Source organism: Aulonocara sp. 'chitande type north' Nkhata Bay, linkage group LG16 (genome assembly GCF_057382095.1).
Source record: "Aulonocara sp. 'chitande type north' Nkhata Bay isolate Kocher_YH1m ecotype deep benthic linkage group LG16, A_spYH_male_GT1.1, whole genome shotgun sequence".
Lineage (NCBI taxonomy): Eukaryota > Metazoa > Chordata > Actinopteri > Cichliformes > Cichlidae > Aulonocara > Aulonocara sp. 'chitande type north' Nkhata Bay.
In genome coordinates this window covers 21,531,069-21,556,415 of record NC_141359.1, presented here as the reverse complement: position 1 = coordinate 21,556,415, position 25,347 = coordinate 21,531,069, and the positions used below count along the sequence as shown (strand labels likewise).

General features: G+C 41.4%; 3 protein-coding genes, 1 long non-coding RNA gene and 1 pseudogene across 5 annotated transcripts in view; all 5 read right to left on the bottom strand.

The window, feature by feature from the left end:
• Positions 1–25,347, bottom strand: part of LOC147311439 (nectin-3-like protein) — a 95,266-nt gene that overhangs the window by 31,545 nt on the left and 38,374 nt on the right. The window lies entirely within an intron of this gene.
• Positions 4,724–5,424, bottom strand: LOC147311443 (uncharacterized). Its single transcript, XR_015125358.1, has 2 exons — positions 5,279–5,424; positions 4,724–5,054 (listed from the first exon to the last, which is right to left on the bottom strand). It is a non-coding gene; the product is annotated as an uncharacterized LOC147311443 (long non-coding RNA).
• LOC147311442 (uncharacterized) lies at positions 5,542–7,633 on the bottom strand. Its single transcript, XM_086266579.1, has 2 exons — positions 7,305–7,633; positions 5,542–6,537 (listed from the first exon to the last, which is right to left on the bottom strand). The coding sequence occupies exons 1-2, from the start codon at positions 7,345–7,347 to the stop codon at positions 5,762–5,764; spliced, it is 819 nt and encodes a 272-aa protein (XP_086122705.1). The 5' UTR covers positions 7,348–7,633; the 3' UTR covers positions 5,542–5,761.
• Positions 9,688–13,446, bottom strand: LOC147311441 (uncharacterized; annotated as a pseudogene).
• The window catches only part of LOC147311440 (uncharacterized), a 33,410-nt gene continuing 32,128 nt past the window's right edge, over positions 24,066–25,347 (bottom strand). Inside the window, exon 12 of the mRNA XM_086266583.1 lies at positions 24,066–25,286. Within this exon, the coding sequence (XP_086122709.1) occupies positions 25,246–25,286 (41 nt within the window). The 3' untranslated portion in view covers positions 24,066–25,245. The remainder of the gene's footprint in view (positions 25,287–25,347) is intronic.

The window sequence follows — 25,347 nt, the reverse complement described above, 5'->3', positions numbered from 1 at the left end:
ATCAACTTTTCCTGCTTTTAGGAGATAACTGAAAGTATACATGAAAGTGCCTTATCTTTTATAACCACAGGTTTTTTTTTATAATGGGTGTTTGTGTAAACGGTGTGTCACAGAAATAAAAGGCTGCTGTGGCGTGATGGTTCTTCGTAGTGGTCTGACACCGAGGGCAGAGGGGCTGCTCTGAGATCCTTCCCTTGCTAGCATGTGAAAAACCGGTTGAGCTGTTCGTCTTGTTTCATTAACGGGAATAAGTCTCTAAAGCAGCGGGGCCTGTGGAAGCGCAGACCCAACACTTTCCAGTAGCATAAGATTTTTTGCCAAGAAGTGCGACAGCAAAGAACTGATTGTCCAAATATAAGTTTCCTTACTTTTTCTATGAAGTTTATATGTTTGTAAAAATAAAGTAAACCATCTGCTCTAAACAGGTTTACATAGACTCAAGATTCCTTTTATCATTTTCTTGAAAATGTGTTTTTGGGGTGTTTTGCAAAACTAACTTTCCTCAGTCACACACTTTTTTCCTTCAGTTAAAAAACTTGTAGATCTGGCATATTGATCGATCACAGGTTTGATAGCTTATCTCTGGACAGTCAGCTTAAAGAAGAATTTGCAAAGTTCATTGTATTTATTTAAGATCATTTTTGACAGCCACAGCTGTGACACATCAATGATTTTTATAAGATATTTATCACAGACTGACAGAACTACGAGAAACACCTTTTAGTTATCGTCCTTTTTAGTCGTCTGAAAAGTTCATATAAAAGCAGAGGTTTCTCTGTTTTAAAGACACAGAACATTTTTAAGACACAATCACACAAGTAGATATTTCAAGAAGACAGTGTAAACAAACATTTAGGGGCTGTGGTTTCACATGTTGCTCCACCTATCATGCGTTAGAGTCACCTTCCAGTAAGTTTCCAGGTCACTTACCCAGTATATGTACTCAGACTGGAACCAGTATGTTTGAGATTCATACAACCAGAAAACTGTCTCCTCTGTTTATTGTGTGAATTCACACTATTGAGATCCTGTTTCTCTTTAAACTTTATTCTACCTTATTCTAGTTGCTCCGACCTTTGCTGGTTAACTACTCCCTCCGTTTTCAGCCGATTTCCACCATTTAAACTTGAATCTGTTCTGCTCCCTGTGCTAATGCCAGCTGTATCTTTTGGTGGTCATACCTTTCATACTTTTTGAGATATTACAGTTTTTGCCCGTTGCTTGAACACTACAAACCCATGCTTAGACTAAAGTAACACAACTTGAAGCTTTTGTTACCATACCTCAAACACATGTACCCCTACCTTAAACAAAAGCGCTGCTTTGCACCCTAGTTGCAATTATGCAACACACTTACTCCTTTATGCAACACACATGGTCCTGCATGCTACACTCTATTTCATACATAAGACACTTTGTTCACAAAATGAAATTTCAGGGTGCCATTTGGAAAACACATGTACCCAAAATACAAAACACATCGGGTAATTGCAACCACTCAAATACACACCTGAAGGCACTTACTTGTAAAACTGAACACCAATTAGCCAACTACAAAAAGCCCTCAGTTTAGCCAATTCAAGAACTTTGCAAGCATGGATGGAGGGAGAGCAAGAGGAGGAGGAGGAGGAGCAGGTCGATGTCGAAGTCGAAGTCGAAGAGGCCATGCACGGACCCATATTTCTGATGATATAAGAGCAACTTTGGTGGACCATGTCATCAACCATGGCCTGACTATGAGGGAAGCTGGGCAGAGAGTCCACCCACATCTAAGCTGCTTCACAGTGGCATCTGTAATAAGAACATTCCGACTAGAAAACAGGTCTGTCTTCACCTCTCTACCTTCTACTCCACTCAGATGGTTTTTATAGCACTGTTCTACAGTATATACCATTACCATATCAAGTGTACAGGGTATTGCAGGGTGCTAAGGCTCCTTTTGCAGCCAAAGTGGTAGTTTCTGTGAAACATAGCATGATTACTTATATTGAAGTACAGTGGATGACACAGTACATACAGTAAAGTACTGTAAGAAAAATAAGCAAAGCGATGACAATATGTGGTTGTATTTCTCTAGACTGACTCGAAGACCTTCTGGGGGAGGACGCCAACGCCTGTTCACACAACAGCAGGAACTTGCCGTTGTGGACCTAGTGAGGGCAGACAATGCCATCCGTCTCCACCAGCTACGAAAGCAAATACTTGCAGACAGGCAAGTGTTCAACAGCATAAACCATGTGAGCATCACCACCATCAGACGCATCTTGGGAAAACACAGCATCACCATGAAGCAGCTCTACAGAGTCCCATTTGAGAGGAACAGTGACAGGGTCAAAGGACTTTGAGCTGAATATGTATGGGTAAGTGTAACTGTCCTTTACATGTACAATACAGTATTGGTGAAATCCAGTAGCAGCTGAATATGTACCATATCAGTACCACATGGATCCATTCTGAGAGCTACACAGGTACCTGTGTGATGGGGTTCTGTATGTGTAGCACTGTAGTACAGTAATATGTTCTCTTGGCCATGGATGGAGTTGCACAGCCTCATGAATTCATTTTCATTGATGAAGCTGGATTCGACCTGTGCAAAACAAGACGACGGGGTCGTAATGTCATTGGTCAAAGGCAATTGTGCACGTCCCAGGGCAGCGCAGGGGAAATGTCACATTGTGTGCCGCCATAAGCCTTCGAGGGCTTCTGCATCATCATGCAAAACTAGGTCCATACAACAGCCAACATATACTCACATTTCTAGATGCTCTCCATAACATAGTTGTACAGAACAGACCAGATCAGCCCAGGTTTGTTTCCATCAGGCTGCTCTGGTCCAGGCCTGGTTCTCCAACCACAACCAACTTGAAGTGGTATACTTGCCCCTTACTCACCATTTTTAAACCCTATAGAGGAATTTTTTTCGGCTTGGAGATGGCGTGTATATGACCGCCAACCACATGCCCGCATGCCTCTTCTGCAGGCAATGGAACAGGCCTGCGGCGACATTCAGGTGACAGCAATCCATGGATGGTTTCGACATGCAAGAGGATATTTTCCCCGGTGCCTAGCGAGAGAAGACATTGCTTGCGATGTCGATGAGGTCCTGTGGCCAGACGCCAACAGACGGCGGGATCCATGAGCCCACGTATGCACAATTGTCATGATTTTTTGTGTTTACAGTATGGTGTTTTTTCTATTACTGTATTATGGTGTTTTTTGGGTTTTTTTTGCTTTCTCTGAATTCATGGTAAATGGCCTGCATTTGTATAGCGCTTTACTCAGTCCCTAAAGACCCCAAAGTGCTTTACACTACATTCAGTCATTCACCCATTCTCATGGTACTGCAATGTACAATACTGAGTAGGCCTATTTGTTGTTTTGGTTGTTTGAAAATGTGTCTCCTGAAAATATGCCTTCTGAATAAACAATGAAAGACTGCAGTGTTTTATATAAAGTAGAATAGTGTGCTCCCCCTGATCTGTAAGTGTTTGCATATGATGCAAGTATGTGTCATTTTGTCAACAGTTACATTTTGACAAAGGAATGTTAGGTTTTGACAGCAGAGTTTAGGTTTTGAGAGTTTCAATTTGGCACAGATGTGAATGGTATATTTCCCAGTGTTGTGTCGTGTGTACCCAGAGGTTGCCCTTTGTTACAAATTAAAGTCTACAAATCAATGGCATCACACTGGCCTATGTTTATTCAGTCTATGATTACATGTCAGTGAGATCTTGGAGCTGCCAGCATGCAAAGCTGCAGCTTTAGAATTTAGGCTCTAATCCTTTTTTCCACCATTTTTTTTTATTTTTCTTCTTCCTTTGTTTCTCAGACATGTATGTTTTTTTTTTTTTTTTTTTTTTTTTTTCTCCCATCATTTCCTCTTATTGTCCCTTTACATACTCTTTGCCTCGCTCCAGTCTACTGCCAGAGTTTCAGTATTTTATTCACTTAATAGCAGGACAGAATACCACGTGACTGTGGCCTTGTGTTATACCCTCTCTGCTGCAGTGATGCTGCAGACAAACACAAACATCGTGATCAGACATTTAAGAAAAGCCTCTTACAGATGAAGGTCTGTGTCTCTTGACCTAAACACATAATCAAGTTAAATCTAATTTATGTTCATCAGTGCCCCTCACACTGTAACTTAAAGTAATACATTTGTTACTGGTTAATTACAGAAGCACGTTTGTGAGCATAAAGATGTAAGCCTTGGACCATCGGGATGAAATGTGGTTGGGAAACTTAACAAGCATTGATAAAGCTTCATCAGTAGTTCGAACAATGCCTCAAAACCTTCGCTCACCACAGGTGGTTAGCAGACTGTGGTTGTACCATGCAGCCTAATAACATGCAGTAAATTGCAGGTTAAAGCAGTCTGCTTACACATTGTTAAACGAGGGAAGGGAACTAATGTGGCTGTCACATGACCCTTTTGTCCCATTTCATCCCAGCATTTGATTAAATTGCTGCTCACTACTTAAAACTGATCACATAAAACTATTTTTCTTCATCTTTTAATGATTACCAAAGTCTGTGAATCCCCAAATTGTTCAGTTGTTCTTTTTGCTCCCTATGAGGTCACTTTTACCATGTGACAAAAACAACACCCCACTGTACACACTTGAGCCACCAGCAACTTTATAAATCCCCAATAAAAAGCTGACAGGTTGCAATGATGTTCCAAATAACTTATTAAGAAAACAACTAAATACACAGAAAATATTATGAAAACTGGTTTATTTTATATCTCCTAGTTTGAAGTGAAGCAATAAAAACATGTATAAAACATCACAAACTGTAATATTATACAAATGCTTACGTCCTGCTGATGCAATGGAGACATCTTCCAGTGACAGTCTTCATCCGTGTGAGTGTGAGGAGGCTCCTAAACCCACCGACACAGAAGTGCATGTTCACAACTCCCTCTGTGCAGGTGGGGTCAGGGCCCTCCTCACCCTGGGTGAAGAGGGGTGGTGCTGTGGCCAGTCAGGTATGAAGTGCTGAGAGTGGATCTTTGGTCCTCTGTGCAGCTCTGTCCACTCTCAGCTGCCCTGCAAAGCAATAACACGAGAAAGACGTCATTTTAACACAAAACAGCATTTCCATTGTTGGTAGCTGCAGCATGTTGTTAAAATGCAATTTTAAACTCAACATATACACACAATAACTATAACTAAACTTAAACCTACAGTACTGTAGGACGATGATTTACACCAGCTATTGGAAGGATTTAGTCTTCAAGACAGTTTGTAGCCAATGTGAGGTGATAACTTACATAGCTGGAACACAGCACCACTCTCCAGTTTGTCATTTGGTCATCCATCCTTCTCATCGGGTTGGGGTAAGGCTGTCTTCTGGGTGGAGTATCTCTCTGTGTTAGCTCCGTCCTGGGCGTTGAGTGTCTGAAGTGCTGAATGCTGGGAGAGGACAAGTGTAAAGTACCTGAAGACAAAAAGACAAAGAGAAAAGCATGAATTCACAGATCACAGAGTTGTTCACTTTACTTTTCTTCTGTTATGTGTTTTTACCTTACCTCTGATCCCTGAGCCACAGGCTATACCTTATGTAAAAACAAGAGACTACAGTCAGTTCACGACATCATTTTAAACCTTTTCTACTTATTTGTGTTGACATTAAGTACGGACTTACCTTTGTCCTGCATGGTGAGCTAGAGCTTGAGAAAAAAATGTTAGTCATTTACAAACACTGCAAAGGCCAACTTAAACATTTAAAGCTTAAAAACAAGTTCTAACATAATCTAGTCAGAGTCGCTGTCATCAAGTGAAAGGTTAAAAGGCCTTTCCCAGAAGCGTCTGACACCAACAGAACCCGAGGATGTTGAAGGGCCATAAAACGTGTCATCACTTACCTTGCACCTCTTTGCACTTACCTCATCAGTGCAGGTGTCGTCTCCGCTTCTCTTTGCTGAGGAGGTGAGAGCTGAGGTTGAAGGAGAAGCTGAGAGAGTAGCGGAAGAAGGAGCAGGAGAGGAAGGAGCTGAGGGAGCAGGGGAGGAAGCAGCTAAGGGAGCAGGAGAGGAAGCAGCTGAGGGAGGAGCAGAGGAAGCAGGAGAAGCTAAAGGATCACCAACCGGGAAGAGTGGGGCGTTGGCCTGGCCGAAAGGCGGCATGGCGAACGGGGCAGCACCTGGAGCAATAGGATGTTGCCAATCGTGCCAAAACGGCTCTGGAGGGAGCTCCTGGATGAGAGGGGAATCAGCTCTCTCATCCATGGTGTCATACCCCGAGTCGTCACTAGGCCAATCGGCCCACTCTTCTGAGTTGTTCCAGTCAGAGGAATTGTCAGTGTCTTCACTCACCTCTTCGACGTCCTCAGGTATGTAGGGAGGGTACTCACCTTCCTCTTCACTGTCATCAGGATCCTGTGCTTCAGGAGAAGAGGGTGAGGATGGGAGAGGGATATACTCACCATACTCACCTTCACTGACACGCTCGGTATCAGAGTCATCCAGGATCCTGATGACCTCTGGAAGGCCTTCTTCTGCAGGACGCTCAACCACGTAGTCGAGACGACCTGTGAGGAAACAAGTTTAAAATAACATTAAGAATGTAATAAACATCAAGTGCTAAAGGAACAGAGCTACATCTGTTAGTTTGAGCAGACGATGAGAGAAAAGCATTTTAGGCTACATTTATGTCAGACTGAATGACACTTCTACTTGTTCATGCAAGCAAAAAACAGCTAAGTCAACTAAGTTCACATCATTAACTGCTATATAATAAGATATAGTAGTGGCATAACATAAGGATACCATTATTACTACTGTACTATGATTACTGTTTTCATATTCTTTTTTATATTCATTTATTTTTGTTATTTTTTATTATCATGTTTTGTAGCAGGGGAAAAGTTATAGTTTATTTCAATAAAGCCTTTGATCCAAGAAGAACAGGATGTTAGGAAGGGACCGGGATCTGGTGTGTTTACACCTGTGTGTTCTGACGTCATGACATGCTGAAGATGCTGTTACCACAGAGACTGATTTTGGGGCATTTTACAAATTTTAGTCCGTTAAGCTATTTTTAACCAAATCATTAAAAAAGTGTCAAATTTGAAGCCTTCAAATCAAAGTAACACCTTTTTTTTCAAATTCATACACCAGTCGTTAATAATTTCTACACCTCTCCCGGAAAATTTAAAGCATACAAACAATTTACGGGGAAAAATCTTGGAATAAGCATATTTTGATAACATTAAAACTTGATATTCACACTGGAACTTGTTAAATTATTACAGTCATTTAGTAGCTCTTAAAATAACTGAAGAAATGTTAAAAGTACCTGCAGCGAAGTCCAGGGGGCTGTCGAGTCCACGACGAGCCATCTTCAGGTTTTGCTGTATGAAAAACAAGTACAAACAATCCAAAGATGAAGTACTTGTTGTGGCGAGCAAGTCAAATCCGCTTTCAGTAAATATTTTCCGAAAACTTAACTTTCCACAGGCTGAGGTTGGAGCAGGTCAAAACAAGTCCAATAGCAAGTGTAAAGGGACGAATGGAACCTTGTGCAGCATTTATATACCCTCCGCAGGCCATGGTTACGGTTGCCAACATTTTTCTTTTAAAAGCTAACAATAACTTAGCGTTCTCGCTACTCACTATGCTGTTAAACAGCTATATGTTAGCAATGACAACATTTAACAATGCTAGCCGTGCTGATTAGCCTTAGGATTGCTTGAGGTTGTTTCCAGCTCTAGTGGTCATAAGCGAACTTAGTTCTGTGCCAGCTTTTAGCACGAAAATCAATCTTGTAAAGCTCACTATTAAACTGACAAAGCCTTAGAGCCTAGAAACTATGATACTTACAACTGTGCTATGTTTGTCTCATAGCATATAGCAAGACCCCATAACTGACCTTTGACCTCTTCTCAAGATTAGATAATGCTATATAGAGCTATTTTAACACTATGTTTCTTACTGCCATTGTTTGACAACATATAAGCATAAAGGAAATGATATATGGAGATTCTAAATATCAGGTTATTATGACTTTATTATAAACTTTACAGTAACAGTTCAGAACTATTAAGCAAGCTTAGTTTTGGAAAAATCCCATTTGTGATCAAAACTTTTTACTTCATATTTATTACTAAATAATTCAATAAATTATACTCAAGTACTGAATAGTCACAAAAAATAGTAATTATGCTGAAAATTATGTTAAAGTGGTTTTCGACTGAGCATATAAACAAAAGCCTGGGAAAAAGTTCTGTTGAACAACACACATATGTTACCAATATTGTAGCCGGTGTTATTTAATAATTTGTTTTATTTTTGATACAATTTCAAACTTTATTAACCTTTTCAATAAAACAAAGTCTCAGATTTAATTATTCTGAAACTAAGTTTAAGCTTCCCAGAACGTTTTGTTGCAAGTTACATTACTGATATAAGAAATATAAAATGTTTGTATTGTTCACCCACAAGTGCAGTCTCTGGCTCAAACACAGAAGCTTGATATGTTTGGTTGTCAGTCCAGACATTCCTAAAGAAAGTTGTCCTTCTTCAGCTCCAGACCTTTCTAGATAAAAATGGCATTAGTGAAGTATTTCAGTCTGGTTTTAAAAACGCACCACAACACTGAAACTGCTCTTGTAAAAGTTTTTAATGACCTTTTAACTTTTCTGACTTGGGAGATTTTGCCATTTTAATACTGTTAGACCTCAGTGCTGCATTTGATGGGATTCTTCTCGCTCGGCTTGAGCACTGTGTCAGAATCAAAGGGACTGCTTTGGAGTGGTTTAAATCTTACCTGTCCAACCAAAGTTTTTCTGTTAGATTGGGGGAAACATCGTCCTCAGAAGCCTCACTTTCTTGTGGGGTCCTCAAGGAGTCCAATCTTGGTCCAGTTCTCTTTTCTGTTTATATGCTCCCCATGGGTTCAATTTTTTGAAAAACATGGGATCTCATTCCATTGCTATGCAGACAACTCACAGATTTACCTGCCACTGAAACGTGAATCTGTGAGTCGTCTGAAGGGTTTGCTAGATTGTTTGGAGGATGTTGAGGATGGCATGGATGGCTTTTAACTTCCTTAACCTAAATGAACAGAAAACAGAGGTGATTGTGTTTGGTCCCTGTGACCGCTGTGACTTTGGCCCTTTAGGAATTCATAATAATAATAATAAAAACCTTTGCAAGGAACCTAGGAGTGTTTTTTTTTTCTCTAATCTAATGTTTGATAAACAGATTAATGCTGCCTTTGCTGTAACTGCTCCTAAGCTCCCTTCACGTCAGGACTTCCCCAACATTGGACACTTTTAACTGACCATTCATCCTCCTCTTTCTCTCATTTTTTACATTCATCAGGTCCTCAGAGTACTCGTTCCATCTTCCCAACACACTCTTTTCACTGTTTAGCACATTTCCATCTTTATCCATCTTACTCCACAAATAGTCTTTTCCTTCGGGGCCGACAAACTGACAACTTTCAACATAATCCATTTGATTTCCAGCTTCAAACTCGTGATAATGACGGACACTCTCTTCACCCTGAAACAGCATTCATGAAATCTTCCTTCAAGATTACAACTACTTGATTTACAGTGGAGTGAAAAAGTCTTTGGCTTCTTCCTTATTTCCTTTTTTTGTATGTTTTTCACATGTGAAAGTTTCAGATCAATAAACAAATTTAAATATGAGGCTATTTAAAAAAAACAAACATCAATCATCCAAACAATTTATTCAAAAAATGGAATTTTGAAACAAGTGAGCTGTAAATACAAAATTGCAGTTGCACTAAAACACATTTTTGCATTGTCCAACTTTCTTATCTCTCGTCTGCTCTCACAGTGAGTCACACACATTTGTATTTACAGAGCACACTTTGACAAGTAGTCTAAACTCTGGGTGAAGTGTGTGATCACACCGAGTCCCAGCTGGTTTGAGGAGCAGACTGAGTCTCTGCAGGGTTTAAACTCAGTCCCTGGAAAACAGACACAGTCCAGTTATATCTGGATGAAAACTGTCTCTGTGAAGGCAGTTTTGTTTTTGTTAACACTCCCTCAGAGAGGGACAGCTGGTTCATGTTTATTTAATCCCATTATCCAAAGACACTTCTACATCATCATCCACAGTTATGGGTCAATGACAATATCAAATAACAAGATCAGAATAACAACCTTAGGATTATTGAGATTTGTACTTACTGTGGTTTCATCCATCTGAGTTTTGTTCCCTAAAATGAGAGAAGAAAGTCAATTTCAGTTTTGTTTTAAAATTCAAAATCATTCAATCTTAAATGTACCTTTATGTCTTGTCCTTATATTGACTGTTGCAGCAGTTATTAAAAGCGCTGCTAATCCCACAGAGACAACAATGAACCTCAAAGAAACAAAAAATCTGTCAAACACAAAAAATGTGATTATTAAAATTATTTGGTTGCAGTTTTCTGTTCCGTGTAAATTCCTTTCTTTTAAAAATGTAACAGCATTTTATTAATAAATGTGCAAATTTCTGTGATATGATTTGTATTTAAAAGTATTTATATACAAAGTTAAAGTGAGTTTTCATTTGCATATCATTTCAAAAGCTCAAATAAATTTAAAATAAACAGATATTTATGCAACCAGCTTAATCTTCAGTCCTGCTTTTGAAGGACTCTTCATTGTTGGGGTTGTTTCTGATTTTGTGCTTATTTCAGTTTTTCTGGCTGGATTCTTTGTTGTTTTTGTGTCACCTGAATAAATGAAAAAGTAAAAGCACAAAAGTTTTTCATGTTTCTCATCTGATGTAAACATGAGAAACAATATTCTACTTTCACACTTGAAATATTTAAGTAAATGTTTGATGTGATTTTACTTATATTAACAGCTGATCCTGATCTCAGCTGTTTCCTCACCTGATGGCTGACGGTCGAAAGTAAACAGCTGCACTCTTCTTGTGTTAGTGTCAGTCACTTCACATTTCAATATTTTATGACGTGATGAGTATAAATAATTATTCTTCAGAAAAGACACAGTGGCAGCGCAGTGAGTCTGTGAAGTCACTATTTCTTTGTTCTCTTTGTCCACATCTCGACCTGTAAGCAGCCACTTCACTGTGTGATGACACTGTTCATATGTCAGCACAGAGCAGCTTAACGTCACCGTATCAGTGTCCTTATGTTCAGTCACTGGTGAACATAATGTAACAAAGTGAGACAAACAGAGCGGAAATTAGTCAAGTTATCTTAATCAGTTTCAGTATGATTATTGAACATTTTATGTCCTGAAAAGATTTGAACTGAAAATATTTTGATGTAAATACTCACAGGTAATAACAGAGAGATCAACCAAAGACTGATGAACCAGAGTATGTGTAGATTGTATTTTGTCTAATTTGTATTGTCGACAATAATAACAACCAACATCCCCGACTGTGAGCTTCTTTATGAGCAGAGAACAGTTCACTGTAACTCTGTCTGTCTGATTTAGTTTTAGCTTGTTCACCAATCTGTCCAAGTGTGATCAGCTCTACGTAGTCCCATCACAGTTATTCTGCTCATCTATCACATTCACACAAGGCAGAGTGACGTCATCTCCAACTTTAATAAACATGGAGGCTTCAGTTACAGATACTGTTGAGAAGATTGAAGAGAAATATGATAGACATTAGAATACAGCACTTTTACAGTTAGAGTGAAGATATTTTAGACACAAGTTCATAAACAGAGCATGCTCAGCTCTCTTATTTACTGTAAAGGTTGTTGACTGTAATAATATGAACAATATTTAGTTTGACTGCTATTTAAGTGTTTCCTGTATTCTTTTTTTTTTTTTATATTCTTTATTTCTACAATATTACCTCATAAAGATGATTACAGGCATTAATTAACACAGTTTACAAGAGAAAAACGAAACAAAACGAGAAGAAAGAAAGGCAGATAGAAAGAAAGAGAAAGAAAAAAAAAAGGAAAAAAAATTATATATATATAAAATAAAAGGAGAAAGCTCTGTCGGGAGTAAACAATTAACTAAATTGGTGGTTTCAAGCTTTAAAGAGAAAATTCGGTTTATAGGTATTAACGTATTGGACCCACTTATCCCAACACAGATGGAACCAGGCCATCCTGTCATTAACATGAGCTGTTACTTCCTCCATCCTATATATCTCTAACGTAATTTCCCACCATAATGACAAAGTCGGTATGTCTTGCGAGGACCATTTCTTTATTATACATTTCTTACTTGCAACCAATAAAGCTCTTAACAGACATATGTCATTTTTGGACCAGTTCTGCGGTATACAGCCAAAAAAAATTGTCTTCATATCCTGAGGGAATGTACAGTTAAAAATGCCTTGTAATATACCATGAATGTCTTTCCAGTAAGTCCGTAGCACAGGACAGTCCCACATAATATGGGTGTGACGGGCTCCTTGGTATCCACAGTTTCGCCAGCACACGGGAGGATTCCCATCATAGTGAGCCTTTTGACATGGAGTGATAAAGAACCTTATCAGAGTTTTCCATCCGAACTCCCTCCAGCTTTTGGAGGAAGTACTCCTCCATTGCCATTCCCACATCTGAGTCCATTCTTCCCTAGAAATACACATCCCTCCCTCCTTTTCCCATAACATCTTCACATAATCAGTTGAGTGTGGAAGCTTATTCATAAAAAAATTGTACCAAAAAAAAATGAGTCTTGTGTCAACATCCCCACTGTACGCCTGTCTAAATAAAGTTACCAATTCCACGTTAGTATTTGACATCTGACCGATTGTTGTCTTTATATAGTGTCTTATTTGCAAGTATCGAAAAAAATCCTGTTTTTCTAGATTGTGTCTCTGTTTCAGCGTGTCAAAACTAATAAGGTTCCCATCCTTTATCAAACTATCATATGTAGATAACCCTTTAGCAGGCCAGCTTTTAAAACGTGAGTCCAATTTATTCGGGGCAAAGTCAGAATCATATGCATACCATTTGAATAAAGCCAAATCCTGTTCAAGTTTGAATTCTTTCACGACTTTTCTCCATATATTAAGTGTGCACGACACCCAGGGGTTATGAATCTTGTCAATATATTTTCGAATATTCGAGTCCATCAGGACAGCTTGTATTGGGGAGGAAAACATATTCTCCTCTATAGTCTTCCAGTGTGCTTGGTAGCTTGTATCACACCAATTAACCACCGTTTTCAACTGAGCAGCCCGATAATAATTTTTTAGTGATGGCAACCCCCATCCTCCCACCTTCTTATGTAATTGTAAAGTTTTAAAACAAACCCTCGGCCGCTTCCCCCCCCCATATAAACCGCGATATTATTTTATCCCATTCATTGAAACGACTTGGATCAATGGATATTGGTAATGTTTGGAATAAATATAATATTCTTGGCAAGATGTTCATTTTAATAGATTCAACTCGTGATTCCTGTCTTCTTACCTGCGATCTGAATCATGAGCATCAGACATGAAAACATTTGAATCCATCTGAATTCATCCATCGTGCTTCTCTGTCTCACTTCTTTCTTGTTCTTGATCTCGACTGTCACACCCTCTGAACTGTTGACTCTGTAAGACTGTTTGTACTTCCTGTCATCAGTGAGATGTCACTTCCTCATCACAGCTTTAGGGATCCAGTTGTTATTTTTGCTGATGATAATGTTTCATAGGTTGAGTATGTCAGCTTTTCATGTGTCTGAAATTCATGATTTTTATAAACATAATTTATTGTAATGAGAAATCACATTCAGCAGGTGCACTTTGTGTCTATTCCCACAGAGCATTTGTGACAGACTGACAGTGATTTAAATACTGATTGTTAGGATGAATTGAAGATGATTAACTGATAAACAGAATCCAGTCAAGCTATTTGGTGATTGGACTCTGATGGCCTTCACGGCTGATTGGATTCCAGCTGATGAAAGAATTTAGGCAGGACCCCCCACAGTCCAGACATGGTGGTGGTTAAGATGGAGAATTGGATGGAGCGCTGAGTAACATGTCTGGAAGGGAGATTGAAAGATGAGCAGGGAGATTTAAAGTACATGAAGTGGAGGCTGATTGTCTTGAAGAAGGCCGGGAGAAAGACGATTGGACTTGACCAGTGATGTCAGCAATCAGCTGGACAGTGTTCGAAAGTGGAAGTGATGAAAAGCTCTGGCCACTAAACACCCAGGAAGTAGACAGAAGTGTGATTATAAGTCTTCCTCATTGTACTCGTGAAGGCTGAACTTAAGCTTCATGTGTTTCACTCCCTGAAAATAAACAGACGACTGAGGAAGTTGAATGTGTGAAGTTTAAGATAAATGTTTCTATTAATGCAGCTTCTCTTTCTTTAAAATGTAAGAAAATGAAAGCACATAACAAGGTTCTGTTGAAGGGTCAAACACCTCCGCCACCACAGTTGGACTTTTGATGTCTAATAGATCATTTGATTACACAGCTGCAGCTACAGAACATAAAGCAGGTCTGAGACGCTCCTCTTCCTCATTGTTGAACTGAAGACGTTTCTGAGAACTGAAAGTGTTTTGGTGAGAGTGTGGCTACAACAGCAGCAGAGCTCATGAGGTTTGACTTTATAATAACGGACAGTTAAACATCAGAAACACAAACTATTATCACAATTGTTGAACGCTGACACTATGAAATCGGTTTAAGGGTTCAGAGAGTTTGTGTTCAGTCTTTCACAGTTGTGTGAGGAGAGCAGGAAGGAGGCAGGACAGACTCAAACTATCTGTTGGTGTTTTATTGATATATTTAAAACAGAAATTGTGACCAAGCAAGCAGAAGATGTGTACCAGGGTTGTGAAGCAAAGGTTTCTGCAAAGGACACATCTGTGCATCCTTGATTGTAACTCCTGCAGCAAGTCTCCTCTCCTCTCTTTCCTCTGAGTTAAAACATCCTTTAACATGGTTTACTTGGTTTACTGAAAATGATTTGCAGCTCACGAGCAGGAGGACACAGGAGACCTGCACACCTCCAGGACACTGCGGAGTGCAGCTCGGATCTCAGCTGACCCTTCTCACCCTGGATACAGTCTGTTTGACCTGCTCCCCTCAGGCAGGAGGCTCCGGTCCATTCGCACCAGAACCTCTCGCCATAAGAACAGTTTCTTCCCCTCTGCTGTTGGACACATGAACAATAAACGTACGACTGTCCCCACCACTAACTCATGACCCTACACTGTGTTCACTGCATGATTCCATGTTTTGGCACTGATCACCACCTGCACTCATGTATATATCTTTCTACGTAGCACTTTGAATTCTTATTCTCATGTATATATCTCATGTATATCTCATGCATATATCTTTCTACGTAGCACTTTTAATTCTTATTCTTACTTTTATTTTTTTCATGTCTATTTAAGCGCAATTTATGACAGCATGTTTGCACTGAAGCACCGCAGCAATTTCCTAATATTGTAAACCTGCTCAACATTTGGCAATAAAACCCATTCTGATTCTGATTCTGATTCTGAGATGAGGAGGCACAAAATTGAAAATTGAGACAAGTCTTGGGAGTGGTGTCATTAAAGCTGCTGGTAGAGTGCTCAAGGCCTGCGCCGACCAGCTGGCTCCTGTGTTCACCAGACTATTCAACCTCTCCCTGACACATGCCTCTGTCCCTCACTGCCTGAAATTGTCAACAATAGTCCCAGTCCCCAAGTCCACCACCATCAGTAGCCTCAGTGACTACAGACCCATCGCACTGACTCCAGTGGTTGCAAAGTGCTTTGAGAAGCTGGTCCTAAAACACATAAATGACTGCCTCCCACCCAGCTTCGACCCCCACCAGTTTGCCTACAAGGCAAATAGGTCCACAGAGGATGCAATTTCCACTGCTCTCCACTCCGCTCTGCATCACCTGGAGAATCCTGGGACATCAGTAAGGATGCTCTTCGTTGATTTCAGCTCAATACTATCATCCAAGACATTCTTATAGACAAGCTGGTAAACTTGGACTCCCCCCCTCCACATGTGCATGGATCAAAAACTTCCTCACAGACCGTTCACAGTCAGTCAAGGTTGGCACCCAGCAATCATCCACCCTGTCACTCAGCACTGGCTCACCACAGGGATGTGTGCTGAGTCCATTATTATACCCCATCTACACCAGTGACTGCACCCCTACGCACCCCTGCAACATCATCATCAAATTTGCAGACGACACCACTCTGATGGGGCTCATCACCAACGATGATGACACCGCCTACAGGGATGAGGTCCAGCGACTGTCAGAATGGTGTAACTACAATAACCTCACGCTAAACACCAAGAAAACCAAGCAAGTGGTCATGGACTTCCGCAAAACAAGAACTGACCCTCCTCCCCTCTCCATAAAAGGTGACTATGTGGAGAGGGTGTCCTCCTTTAAGTTCCTCGGCACCCACATATCCGAGGACCTATCCTGGTCCATGTGGTGTATTCATAATTGTCTCTGGTACATTTGTTGTATGGGCAGTATGTGTTCACTGTTTGATTGTGTAATTACGTGTTACGCACTGGCAATGCATGCCGGTAGATGGTAATACAGGAAGAAAAGAGATGGTCTTACCGCACACAGTGGTCCCGCGTACTTATTCAGATTCAGAGTAAGAATCACACATGGTGTCAGAAGTGCTGTGTGACTCGTAAGACTCCATACATCTGCCGAGTGTGAGGAGAAGGGGAAGGTGGAAACAAAATGCCGAATGACGACGTAGACGATCGTCCGAGGGCAGGAGTTAGCACCGCGGCTAGCACTCCCAGCGCTACGTTTAGCATCCAACCACCGGAGCCCTTTGATTTTTCCAAACCACACGAATGGACAAGATGGGTCCGTCGCTTCGAGAGATTCCGTCAGGCAAGTAATCTGTCTGCGAGCTCGGAGGAAAATCAAGTGAACACTCTCATATATTGTATGGGAGACGAAGCGGATGACGTCCTGAGAGGACTAAAGTTAAGTGATGTAGACCAACGGGACTATGCTAAAGTGAGAGATAGCTTCCACAACTTTTTCATTGTCAGGAAAAATGTTGTTTATGAGCGCGCACGTTTTAATATGCGCAAACAAGAGCCGAATGAGACTGTTGATGCATTCGTGACTGCCTTGCATGCATTAGCAGAGCACTGTAACTACGGACCGCTCCACGATGAGCTGATAAGAGACAGAATAGTAGTGGGCTTGGCCGACATGAGGCTGTCTGAGCGCATGCAGATGGAAAAAGACTTGGACTTGGATAAAGCTATAAATATGGCCAGGCAGTCAGAAGAAATCAAAAAGCAACAGTCAGCTTTGAGAAGTGAAACAAATGTAATGCATGTAAATGCGAAAACAGTTGACAGAGTGATACAAAAGCACGACAAAACAAAGTTCAACATGTTCAAAAATAAAACTGTCAAAACACAACAGCAATATAGCAAGAGACAAAGTAACAAATGCTACAAGTGCGGAGGCTCTCCACATCCGAAACCTGAGTGCCCAGCAAATGATGCAAAATGTCATTTATGTGGAAAAAAAGGTCACTACCAGCGAGTCTGCAGACAAAGCAAGACAGTGCAAAGTATTGAGGAGGAAGAGGAGCAAGGTTTCTTCCTAGGCTCAGTTTCCAGTGACGGCCAGGCGTGGACAGCCAACATACAAGTGAAAGATGCAAAAATCACTTTCAAACTGGATACTGGAGCAGATGTGACTGTAATAGCTGACTCGGACTTATCAAAGATTTTTGCTAACGAACACAGACCAGTTCTCCAGCAGCCAGAAAAACCTTTGTTAGGCCCTGGAAAAACACCACTGGACGTTGCAGGTTTTACAAAGCTACAGCTCAACTACGGAGCGAAACAGACAACAGAGAAGGTCTATGTTGTAAGAAACCTGAGCACTCCACTGCTAGGCCTGCCCGCCATTACAGCTCTTGGCCTGCTGGTGCGAGTTGACGCGGTTTCAATGGACACTCTGAAGACTACTTACCCTAAACTTTGCAATGGTCTAGGGAAAGTGCAGCGGGCCTATCACATTAAACTCAAACCGAATGCTATGCCGTACTCACTCAAAACTCCGCGAAGGCTTCCTCTGCCTCTGATGGGAAGGGTAAAAGAGGAACTCCAACGAATGGAAGAGCTTGGTGTCATTACCCGAGTTGAGGAACCAACGGATTGGTGTGCCGGCATGGTTGTTGTTCCAAAGAAAAACAGCCCTAGGCTAAGACTTTGCGTAGACTTTACCGGACTAAATGAGTATGTGTGCAGTGAAAAATATGTGCTGCCATCGGTTGAACAAAGTCTCGGAATGCTCGCAGGAGCCAAAGTGTTTAGCAAACTGGATGCCAACATGGGCTTCTGGCAGATTCCCCTGTCCGATGAGTCTGCCAAACTCACCACCTTCATCACACCCTTTGGGCGCTTCCACTTTAACCGCCTACCGTTTGGGATCAACTCAGCGCCCGAACACTTTCAGCGCATGATGGCGGAGGTCATCGAGGGTCTCGAAGGAGTGGTGTGTCACATTGACGATGTGTTGGTGTGGGGACGTAACCATCAGGAGCACGATTCCCGTCTCCATGCTACACTGCAAAGACTGGAAAAAGCAGGCATAACGCTGAATGTTGAAAAATGCGAGCTCTCCCAGAGCAAGGTTGCTTTCTTGGGTCACATCATAGCGGATACAGGAATCAGTCCTGACCCGAAGAAAATGGAGGCAATTACAGAAATGACAGAGCCAACTAATGTGTCAGAGTTGCGCAGTTTTCTGGGCATGGTGAATCAAGTGGGCAAGTTCATCCCCCATTTAGCTGAAAAAGACAAAGCCCTGCGAGATCTTCTTTCCAAAAAGAACGCATGGTATTGGGGAACTGACCAAGTGAGAGCTTTCAAAACATTACGAGATGCCCTGACCTCACCCCCAGTGCTCGCAATGTATGACCCCAACAGAGACATTAAAGTATCAGTAGATGCTTATATTGTATGGGAGACGAAGCGGATGACGTCCTGAGAGGACTAAAGTTAAGTGATGTAGACCAACGGGACTATGCTAAAGTGAGAGATAGCTTCCACAACTTTTTCATTGTCAGGAAAAATGTTGTTTATGAGCGCACACGTTTTAATATGCGCAAACAAGAGCCGAATGAGACTGTTGATGCATTCGTGACTGCCTTGCATGCATTAGCAGAGCACTGTAACTACGGACCGCTCCACGATGAGCTGATAAGAGACAGAATAGTAGTGGGCTTGGCCGACATGAGGCTGTCTGAGCGCATGCAGATGGAAAAAGACTTGGACTTGGATAAAGCTATAAATATGGCCAGGCAGTCAGAAGAAATCAAAAAGCAACAGTCAGCTTTGAGAAGTGAAACAAATGTAATGCATGTAAATGCGAAAACAGTTGACAGAGTGATACAAAAGCACGACAAAACAAAGTTCAACATGTTCAAAAATAAAACTGTCAAAACACAACAGCAATATAGCAAGAGACAAAGTAACAAATGCTACAAGTGCGGAGGCTCTCCACATCCGAAACCTGAGTGCCCAGCAAATGATGCAAAATGTCATTTATGTGGAAAAAAAGGTCACTACCAGCGAGTCTGCAGACAAAGCAAGACAGTGCAAAGTATTGAGGAGGAAGAGGAGCAAGGTTTCTTCCTAGGCTCAGTTTCCAGTGACGGCCAGGCGTGGACAGCCAACATACAAGTGAAAGATGCAAAAATCACTTTCAAACTGGATACTGGAGCAGATGTGACTGTAATAGCTGACTCGGACTTATCAAAGATTTTTGCTAACGAACACAGACCAGTTCTCCAGCAGCCAGAAAAACCTTTGTTAGGCCCTGGAAAAACACCACTGGACGTTGCAGGTTTTACAAAGCTACAGCTCAACTACGGAGCGAAACAGACAACAGAGAAGGTCTATGTTGTAAGAAACCTGAGCACTCCACTGCTAGGCCTGCCCGCCATTACAGCTCTTGGCCTGCTGGTGCGAGTTGACGCGGTTTCAATGGACACTCTGAAGACTACTTACCCTAAACTTTGCAATGGTCTAGGGAAAGTGCAGCGGGCCTATCACATTAAACTCAAACCGAATGCTATGCCGTACTCACTCAAAACTCCGCGAAGGCTTCCTCTGCCTCTGATGGGAAGGGTAAAAGAGGAACTCCAACGAATGGAAGAGCTTGGTGTCATTACCCGAGTTGAGGAACCAACGGATTGGTGTGCCGGCATGGTTGTTGTTCCAAAGGAAAACAGCCCTAGGCTAAGACTTTGCGTAGACTTTACCGGACTAAATGAGTATGTGTGCAGTGAAAAATATGTGCTGCCATCGGTTGAACAAAGTCTAGGAATCCTCGCAGGAGCCAAAGTGTTTAGCAAACTGGATGCCAACATGGGCTTCTGGCAGATTCCCCTGTCCGATGAGTCTGCCAAACTCACCACCTTCATCACACCCTTTGGGCGCTTCCACTTTAACCGCCTACCGTTTGGGATCAACTCAGCGCCCGAACACTTTCAGCGCATGATGGCGGAGGTCATCGAGGGTCTCGAAGGAGTGGTGTGTCACATTGACGATGTGTTGGTGTGGGGACGTAACCATCAGGAGCACGATTCCCGTCTCCATGCTACACTGCAAAGACTGGAAAAAGCAGGCATAACGCTGAATGTTGAAAAATGCGAGCTCTCCCAGAGCAAGGTTGCTTTCTTGGGTCACATCATAGCGGATACAGGAATCAGTCCTGACCCGAAGAAAACGGAGGCAATTACAGAAATGACAGAGCCAACTAATGTGTCAGAGTTGCGCAGTTTTCTGGGCATGGTGAATCAAGTGGGCAAGTTCATCCCCCATTTAGCTGAAAAAGACAAAGCCCTGCGAGATCTTCTTTCCAAAAAGAACGCATGGTATTGGGGAACTGACCAAGTGAGAGCTTTCAAAACATTACGAGATGCCCTGACCTCACCCCCAGTGCTCGCAATGTATGACCCCAACAGAGACATTAAAGTATCAGCAGATGCTTCATCCTATGGTCTCGGAGGTGTTCTTTTGCAGCTGTGGGAAGAAGGATGGCGACCAGTGGCGTATGCATCGAGGTCCCTTTCTCCTACAGAACAACGATACGCACAAGTGGAAAAAGAGGCACTGGCATCTACATGGGCGTGTGAGCGTTTTCGTGATTTCCTGATTGGTAAACATTTTTGTCTTGAAACGGACCACAAACCTCTCGTTTCCTTACTGGGAGGACAAGCTCTGGATCTCTTGCCACCCAGGATCCAGCGATTCAGAATGAGACTCATGCGTTACTCGTACACTGTGCAGTACGCCCCAGGGAAATCGCTCTGGACAGCAGATACTTTGTCCTGCTCACCTCTGAAAAAACCAATGAACCTGTCAGACAAAGAGCTAATGGAAAGCACAGACATATATGTCGACAGTATTGTAGCAAACATGCCTGTCAGTTCATCATATATGCAAACACTGAAGGAACAACTGAAAAGCGACAGTGTGTGTGCTCGCGTCATGGACATGTGCACCGAAGGCTGGCCAGAACATGCAAAACAAGAGCCTTTACTGCGAAATTACTGGCCTGACTGAGCCACGCTCACTGTTGAAGACGGCCTTTTGTTAAAAGACACACGGCTTGTCATTCCTTCAGCAATGAGAAACGAGGTGCTGGAAAAACTACACGAAGGACATCAAGGTGTTGTAAAATGTAAAGCTCGTGCACGCCAAACAGTGTGGTGGCCCGGGCTGAGTCAACAAATCTCTGAGATGGTGCTCAAGTGCAAAACGTGTATTCAAGAAAGACACAATAACAGTGAGCCACTCATGCCAACAGAATACCCTGCCCACCCATGGCAGAGAGTGGGCACAGATCTTTTCGAGCTGGGAGGGAAAACTTACCTTCTCGCTGTTGACTATCACTCTAGATTTGTTGAGATTGCTTTGTTAAACAGGACAAAATCAAACGATGTCATTACTCACCTGAAATCTTTCTTTGCCCGTCACGGCATCCCAGAGGTCCTCATGTCTGATAATGGGCCACAGTATTCAGGTCAAATCTTTACAGACTTTGCAGCAGCATACGGCTTCAAACACATCACAAGCAGTCCCAAGTTTCCGCAAAGTAATGGAGAAGCAGAACGTGCTGTGCAGACTGTAAAAAATCTTCTGAAAAAAGCAGCTGATCCTTATCTAGCTCTTCTTGCCTATAGAGCTACACCACTGCAGTCCGGATACAGCCCTGCAGAGCTTTTAATGGGCAGACGTCTGCGAACCACACTGCCGATGCTTCCATCGCAGCTGGAGCCCACACTGCCGGACAACGCACTGCTCGCTCGAAAGGAAAGGGAGAAGAGGATGATGGACATGGCAAACTTCAACAGGCGCCACCGCGCAAAACCTTTATGCAGCCTGTCCCCAGGAGAGCAAGTTTGGGTGACTGATGTCAAAACTACAGGCACTGTTATCCAAAATCACTCTACACCCCGATCATACACAGTGGAGTTACCACAAGGGACTGTGAGGCGTAATCGTGTGCATTTGATTCCTTTAAGTTCACCTGTGCATGAACCTGCTAATGTGCCTGTGTTGCAGAAGCCTCAAACACCCAGTGTGATCCCTGCTACACCTGTTGACACTGATGTGGTCAGAACCAAGTCAGGGAGGCCAATAGTTAAACCTAAAAAGTTAGATCTGTAAGAAAAAAAAGAAAGGTTGTTGTTATGTAACTGTGTTATAAGGGTTTTGTAGAGCACAGTAAAATAAAGCTAAAAAGAGTTGTTAAGAAAAGAAAAGAACAAGAAAACAAAAACAAAAGGTTAAAAATGTAATGCAGATTGTTTGCCAGATGTTCTTGTATGGCTTTGAAAAAGAGAAGTTCTGTCCTGAGAAAAGGAATATTCTGTTTTTGTTTAAAAGGGGAGATGTGGTGTATTCATAATTGTCTCTGGTACATTTGTTGTATGGGCAGTATGTGTTCACTGTTTGATTGTGTAATTACGTGTTACGCACTGGCAATGCATGCCGGTAGATGGTAATACAGGAAGAAAAGAGATGGTCTTACCGCACACAGTGGTCCCGCGTACTTATTCAGATTCAGAGTAAGAATCACACAGTCCACAAACACATCAGCTCTAGTGAAGAAAGCCCAGCAGCGCCTCCATTTCTTGAGGGTGCTGAGATGGAACAGGCTGCAGACTGACCTCCTAGTGTCCTTCTACCGTGCCACTATAGAGAGTGTGCTGGTGCACGCCATCCCTGTGTGGTACGCTGGTTGCACAACAGCTGACAAGAAGAGACTACAGAGGGTCATCAGAACTGCAGAGAAGGTGATCGGCTGTCCACTCCCCTCCCTGGACTTAATTGCCAGCTCAAGATGTCTCTCCAGAGCCAGGGCAATTATAAAGGACCACCTCCATCCTAACCACCACCTCTTCAACATCCTGCCCTCTGGAAAAAGGCTCAGATCCATCAGGTGCAAAACCAACAGACTAAAGAACAACTTCTTCCCGTGGGCTGTCAGAACTCTTAATGCAAACTAAGAGTGTGTAAAGACTTCCCCAACACATCCACCCTGACACTGCTGTTGATCATCTATGTGCAATTACTCAGTCTTTCCATGTTCTGTGCAATTTTTTGGCTCATGTGCAATTATTTTGGTCCCAGTCTGTTTCAATGTTTCCTACACATACACCATGTATATAGTTCCACTCACATATGTATACATATACACTGTTTTTTATTTTATTCTATTTATTTAATTATTTATTTATTTTCCGCCTTCGTTGTATATTGGTTTCTCTTCTTACTTTAGCACCTTTGTGGTTCAGCTACCCAATTTCGCTGTGCAAGAAACTGCACAATGACAATAAAAAGCTCTAAGTCTAAGTCTCTAAGTCTCTAACAGGTGACTGTGCAAATACTGGAAAACTGAGGACCTCTGGCGGACAAAAGGAATAATACACAAAAAAGTGCTCAGACATAAACTGTGAGAGTTTAAAATTTGTTCTGCAAAAATAGAATTTCACCAAATTAATAGAAATGCATATTTTCCAGATTACATTACTATAAAAAAGAATATTCAAGATATTGATTCAGATTCTATTTAATCATCATGAAAGACATGTTATAAAACTCATACTGGACTTTTGACACTGCACATATTTCACTTACACAAACTATAAAGGCATTAAAGGCAATTAACAACAGTCATATTATAAGAGAGGATTAAGACTTGAATACACATCTTCTATCAGATTAAAATAACAACAGCGTGAAACACAAAAACTGTTAACATTGCTTTAAAGTTCTCATCTAGTTTATATTTACCTATAAAACCAGATGAGATTACATTGATAATATAACAGCAGTTTTCTCTGCTGAGTTGATGTTGCTGATCAGTGGCTGGACGACAAAAACAAAACATAATCAGAATCAGAAAAATGTATTAATCCCTAAAGAAATGATGTGGTTACACAATGATAATAACATCATAAATGTTGCTTTGGCTCATTGACCTCAGGTATTTGAATTTCTCCACCTATATTACCTCTACTCCCTGAAGCATCTCTGTTAAACCTGTCTCCCTCTCATTCACACAACTTCTCTCCAGAACACTCCTCCACCGCTACAGGCCGTCTTTCACCTGTTTCTTAATGTTGTCCACAAACATAATAGACCAGAGACTCCTGCCTGACCTCAACTGTCAACCTACCCATCATCATAAAAATGAGAACAAAATAAAGAGCATAGATTCCTTTCAGTACTTTGGATTTCTTTTCTTTTGACAGAGGAAAAATTCAAAATAAGATGAACAGTAAAAACAGGTAATAAATAATAAAAATAGAAGCTAAGGAAGATCTTCAGAACACAAATTTGAAACTCAAATACAACTCAAAACTCTAGGACCATGGCACTGAATCCTGTGTGCTGTTCAATAGTCTAGCAATAGCAATAGTTTTAGTTGTATGTTTTCTATCCAGCCTTCTCTTAGAGCAACTGCTCATATCCATAGCAAAGAACTCCTGGTACCAATTATATTTTCATTTAAAAAAAGGAAAAATAAGTGTATTATAATGTAGCTGGGCACTGTCCCAAAAACTGGTGTTTCTTTAAATCTGTTGGACCCATAAACAATATTCAAGAATTGTCTTTCCATTAAATGCAAATTCTTTTTTTTTCAACAGCTTGAACTATGTTATTTTAAAATTGACAGTAGAGCAGAAGTCACTGCATCATTTCATCATCAACACGAATCTGAAAAAAGCTGTCTGATATATAGATAAAATAATAACAAACAAACAAACATATCACTAAACAAAACACCTTATCTTGGTTTTCTAGGTGTTGCTGATGGTGACATAGGAAACTTCAGGATCCACTGAAGGATATAAAAAAACAACAACAGCAATAGAATAATATTAAACACAAAGTGAACCCGT

Coding starts and splice junctions, on each gene's coding strand:
- LOC147311442 (XM_086266579.1), bottom strand. CDS start 7,347: ATGGCTCGTCGTGGACTCGACAGCCCCCTGGACTTCGCTGCAG. Junction 6,538..7,304: donor CCCCCTGGACTTCGCTGCAG/GTACTTTTAACA, acceptor GTTTCCTCACAG/GTCGTCTCGACTACGTGGTT.